The sequence below is a fragment of the Callithrix jacchus genome, chromosome 4 (genome assembly GCF_049354715.1).
Source record: "Callithrix jacchus isolate 240 chromosome 4, calJac240_pri, whole genome shotgun sequence".
Classification (NCBI taxonomy): Eukaryota; Metazoa; Chordata; class Mammalia; order Primates; family Cebidae; genus Callithrix; species Callithrix jacchus.
Window position 1 is genome coordinate 140179354 of NC_133505.1, and position 6000 is coordinate 140185353.

The 6000-nt window shown below is 36.6% G+C and overlaps 1 protein-coding gene across 18 annotated transcripts in view; it reads left to right on the forward strand.

The window, feature by feature from the left end:
- Positions 1–5586, forward strand: part of EYA4 (EYA transcriptional coactivator and phosphatase 4) — a 282025-nt gene extending 276439 nt beyond the window's left edge. For all 18 annotated transcript variants that reach the window (XM_078370801.1, XM_078370804.1, XM_078370803.1 and 15 more), the window contains one exon: positions 1858–5586. In XM_078370801.1, the coding sequence (XP_078226927.1) occupies positions 1858–1938 (81 nt within the window). In that variant the 3' untranslated portion in view covers positions 1939–5586. The remainder of the gene's footprint in view (positions 1–1857) is intronic.
- Positions 5587–6000: the final 414 nt, after the last annotated feature.

Here is a 6000-nt window from a genome sequence, read left to right on the forward strand (position 1 = left end):
TACATGTCTTTTAGCCTATACCAATTAAATTCATGTATAATTCACTTTTCCAAACCAATGAAGATACATGCCTTTGACAATTAAAGCTTAACTGAGTTTACCCGTTTTCCACAGCATTAATGTTTCGATTCAGTTTACCAGTTGTTACACCGTCTACTTACTTTATACTTAAAACTTCAGGAGGGAAGGGCATGGCCCTGAATGGAAAAGAATCTCAGATAGAATGCTATTTCCAAATGGTTGTTTGTGTAGGCACAGTTTTGGTGATGGTAAAGGCTTATTATTCTATTTTAAAGCACAGGTGGTTGGTTTCTCTAGTACCCAGAATGCATGCATTTCTTTGGATGTAGCAGTAATCGCATGTGCAGAAATGTTAAGTACTGTTTTGTTGTTACAAATAGATCTGAGCTGAATGAAAATAAATGGTACTTGTATGTGAATTCCTATGCTTTAATTTGACCTAGATATATTTTGTTTGAGAAATTTAAGAAAAAATATCAACGTTTAGGAATAAGAATGTCTAATTGCGCTCTTCTATAGAAACATATAATATTAATACAACCTGCATATGTAGTTTTTGACATTTTCTAGAAGCCACATTTTAAAAAATTAAAGAGACAGGTAGAATTAAATTTAATAACATGTCTACCCAGTATATCCAAAATAATTGTCTTGACATCTAATTAATATAAAAGTTATTGAAGTCACATTTATATTCTTTTTTGTTGTTGTAAGTCTTTAAAATTCAGTGTGTATTTTAAACTGGACTAACCACATTTCAAGTGACCAATTGCCACAATTGGCTGGTGGCTACCATACTGTGTAGCAAGGAATTACATAAAATAAGGATTATTATGCTACTTAATTCCTAAATAAAATGTCTTTTGCATGTTTTATATCTATATACTCATTCCCCGCAGACAATACGAATAGATATTTTCTACATACATATTCTAGAAGATGTCATCAGCCCAAACTTACAAATCATGCTTTTGTTTTGTCAGTTTCTGTAGTGCGTGGTTTTTTCTTTTTTCATTGTCATCACCAGTGAGGCCTCTTTAGACTTTTATTTTCTAATTACTCCTTTTCATGAAGTTGTAATACCACAGATGTACTGTATACTATTATAGTGTATCTTTGGAGGATCACAAACCATTGTAATGTCTAAGATTTCTACCCTGCAAGAACTCATTTTTGTCCCCTTGGGGATGATATCTTTCCATTGAAAATGCATGCTAGAGTACCTTCTCTCAACTCTGTGTCAGTGAAATAAATCAAGTCAACTCTACTGGCTTAAGTTATTGGCTTTCCTAGACAAGTAAGAAAATTATCATCCCCACATTTTTTCTACTTTATATAGTCCTGCTTCAAATTATTTTTATACAGAAAGGAATTCATCCTCTTTTCTTTCTAGATGAACAAAATTAAGAAGTTTATCATTTTATTTTATTTTTAACTGAGAGATAGGCCTGTAAGTTTGATGCACTGATTTAAAACTTGCTTTCCATCAGCCAGGTAGTTTTTTGATGCCCACTTGCTTTCCGAGATGTTGATGTTGGTAATGATACTTACAGAATAAATATTAAACTGCCTAAGAAAATATTAGTATGTTAGTATTTGCTATTATGCTCACTAAAATCCAGCTCAGATCTATTTCTCTGTTACTTTGACAGTGCCATATTGGTGCTGCCAAGCCTTCACATATGATCATCCCACCTTTAAACTCCCTGCCCTGAACTTGGTGGACCACACATCCCTGTGTGTGCTGCTGCTTCATTGAGACAATGGTTGTGATCTCTCTCCATGCCTCATTCCTTCTCCTTCTCTCTCCCATCCCTCCTTCTCCTAACCACGTAGCACAACATGCCCTTCTGGAGGATATCCAGTCACTCAGACCTCCTGGCTCTCCACCAAGCACTGGAATTAGAGTATTTGTAACTGTGTTCTGTAGCCGGAGATCCGTTTTTTATATTTCAAGTACACTGAATTTTTATGTGTGATTCACTGCCTCTGGCGCTACACATATAAATTGTCTTAATGGATGAAATCATATTTGGAATAAAAATTCCAGAATGAAGAATTCAGATTGCTGAATGGAGTTAAACTTTAGTGCTACAGAAAAGAAACTCTATGGTCTTATATTTACAACACTTTAATGGGTTTAAAAAAAAATCTGTGGAGGTTGCTGGTACACACCGAATGAGTCCAAACTGGAATGAGCAGCTTTATCAAAGAACTCTCACCCTGGCAAAGCAGCAACACACGTGCTCCGTCTGACAAGGTGGTCAACGACATTCCTCAAAATGAGAGATTTTCTCAGCCCTGAGGTTTGAATCTGACTTTAGCCTACCTAGCCCAGAAAATCTGAATTGGAATGCACTCAGACTGTAGAAGGACAGTCCTATCTAGACCTGTAATTTGTGTAAATTATTGATGAAAATAATTTACTGTGACTTTATTAGCAGCTGACTTTCAAAGTGGATGCAATTTTTCTTTCATTTGGCGGGGAGGGGAGTGGGAGGGGAAATGGGAATATAATATTGTCTCTTTTTTAAGTTTGGCAAACAGAATGTTCATACTGATGTGTTGTGCCTTAAAGACAAGACAGCATTTGTGTGTTACAATGTAACTTTGGTTAAAATCTCTGTAGATAATGAAAGACAAAAACCTTTGTGATTATTCTTAACATGACCAAATTTAAAAGTCAGGCTCTCAAAGCTTAATTACCGCATCGGCAAGAAACTGAGTACTTGTTGCAATGAGAAAACAACAATAATAAAGGAAAGCTTCTGTTTTATTTGGGTTCTTAATAATTCCAATAATTGTATGAGGCAACTATTTGTGCATCCAACCATAAGCAGAGGTTTGGGAAAGACTGTGGGACCTTTACTTAGAAAGTGAAATGTATGTAGAAGTCTCAATACCCCTTCTACAGTTTTGCTGGAGAAAACTAAGAGCCATATTCATGACAACTTGCACAGTTTTGAGGTTGAGACTTTTGATATGTGTAAGTTGCATAGAGGAAGATATCATGCATATCATGAGCAATTATCACATAAACGTTTTTAGAATATGCCATGGACATGGCATCAATTTCACATTGAGTGAACATGGCTTAAATGTTTTTATTTCCAATGTAATTGCAAAAATGTTAATATCAGTAATGGAAGGCAGATCTCCCAGATGGTGTCTAATGAAAGCAATGAGTCTGAAAATTTTACCTAGAATATCATCATAAATTAAATTAGCAAGTGAGCTTGATCTTGGCAGCATCACTGAAATGACAACAGTAAAATAGTACCTGGTTCTCCATCTGAATACATCAATGCAGGTTTTCTTTATGACAGACTTGCATTTGTTAGTTTCTGCCTGTATCATTACTGCGCAATGGATGGCATTCATTACCAGAAGAACCTGTCATCACTGTGTTTGCATGGTTTTTTTTTCCTTGTGTGTAGCCCATGTTGGGAACATGATACAGGTTCTCCTCTTATTTCCTATGACATGATTTCCCTTGTGGAAATTTAAGACTTTAAGAACTAGAGTATTTTAATGGTGTCTGCACCTGCAGTTCTGTGTTTAAAATATCATAATGTGGATCCCGGAGTCAGGCTACTCGTCAGTGCCCCTAGCCAGAGGCTGGTTCATGAGTTCATCACCTGAGGCCTCTGAGGCTTCAATAAAGTCTACAGTTTGCTCACAGATCACAACATTCACTGTGGAAATATGATTTCATTTCTTCAGGCTACAAACCTGTATTTCTTTACTGAATGCTAAGGCCATGTTTATATTGGGCAGAAAGATATTGAGATTCCAATTTTGCACAAGATTGTGATTTCATCATCTAAACCTTAAACTTATCCTTAAAATTTTGTAGGTTTTGGCTGCCTCTGCCCCAAGTACTATTCCAGGCAAATTGAAGTTGGAATACTTTCAATAATATAAAAATAATGATAAATTTTACACATCTGTTGGCCTCTAGCTCGAAAATAGCAGTTAAAAAAATTTAAGTGTTGCCTTGATTATCTATCAGTACTTAATTATTTTGTGCATCAAATCCTTAAATATTTATTACTGTGAATAAAAACAAATCATCTTTACTGTACAGCCTGTTTCTTTCTTTCTCTTTTTCCTTCCTTCCTTCCTTCCTTCCTTCCTTCCTTCCTTCCTTCCTTCCTTCCTTCTTTCTTTCCTTTCTTTTTTTCTTGAGATGGAGTCTTGCTCTGTCACCAGGCTGGAGTGCAGTGGTGCAGTCTCGGCTCACTGCAACCTCCACCTCCTAGGTTCAAGCGATTCTCCCACATCAGGCTCCCGAGTAGCTGGGACCACAGGTGCATGCCACCACGCCCGGCCAATTTTTGTATTTTAAGTAGAGATGGGGTTTCACCATGGCCAGGATGGTCTCGATCTCTTGACCTCATGATCCGCCCGCCTCGGCCTCCCCAAGTGCTGGGATTATAGGCGTGAGCCACCGTGCCCAGCCAGCAGGTTTCTTTAAATGATAGAACTGTGGCATTACATCTAAATTTGTTAAGTCTTTTTATATCAAACAAGCAAGGCTTTTTATGCTGCTAAATTTGCAGGTGCAGAAAGAAACACCCATGGAAGAGCAAAGAGAAGCTGGCTGGTTGCATCACCCCATGCTGTTTCTCACACACATCTCTTTTTCTGATTCTGTGTTCAGAAAAGGCTGACAGCATAAAACATAAATGCTAGACTGACGAACAACAGCTTGCCTGGCACAACAGTGTTACAGGCCCACTAGCCAGCATCACAGCTTGGCCACGGGACTTTGAGCATGCGCAAACTAGAACTCTTCCCTTCCCACCTTACGAACAGAAAATCCTCTTCCTTTCTAATCTGAAAAATGAAAACCGAACTAACAAACACAAAAACAACCCCTTGGCAGTTCTCACCTCCTATTTACATACGGAATATTGTGCCTTACTGTAAACCAGTTTGAAAAAATGTTCTGTAAGTAAAGTGGGTTTTTGCCTGTTACGTATACAAGCTTGGTATGTTACTAGAAACGATAACCACCTCGTGTTGCACCTTAAAAATATCAAAACCACGTGATTTCAGTAGCAAAGTAGGTGGCCTGGCTACAGAATTATAGCATACAATTAGGACACTATGCCCCTGCAAAAATGTGTAAATCAAATTCAGAGACAAAAACATATTTAGAATCATGCAGTTTGCACACAAAAAATAGGTAATAACTGTCTTTAAAAATGTTTTCTCCTTAGTCTGTGATGAGCTAACATTGAGAATAGTGTCAACAGCATGCTCCTGTATGAAGCTGTTTTTTTAAAGCACATTTGTTTATGACAGGCCTGCATTCTCAGTGAATATGGCGTTTAGTATTTCTTTTGAAAACAAACTGAAGCATCATGAGCCAAAGTTGCATTTTGACTCCCAACTACGGTAGCATTATGGACAGCTTGAAATGTCAAGGGTTTCTGTTATATATTAGTAAAGTATAGATTATTGGGGCCTACATAATTTAAAGAAATGTAAATTAATATTAAAAGCTTGTAAAAATATGTATATCTTTACTATTTCTCAATAAATACCTTTGCAAATGTTTTCATTTCCTTCACCCTCCCATGTTGTAGAGTTTTTGTATGTTTACGTAGCTTTGTTCTGAATCATGTGAAATTTGTATTGAGGTTTCTGGTCTTCATAACTTTTCTTTTTTGTGCCTCAGTTGCATAGTTTTCAGTTAAGGCGAAATGAGATGTAACACAGTAAAACGTCACTAATTACAACTGAAAGTGGGCTACTTTACTGAAAAAATGTCGGTTGCATAATTTTTTACACACAGGTAGCTATATCAAGTAAGTATAACGCATAATGTAGCTATAAGCACTAATGATAAAGTAATTAGACTATTTAGACCTATTAGAATATTTAAAGCAAGTATCCTTCAGGTGAATGTGGGACATAGTTTTTAAGTATCTTCCAAGAGGATAAAAAGGTAGTTTTCTGTAACAGACTTAA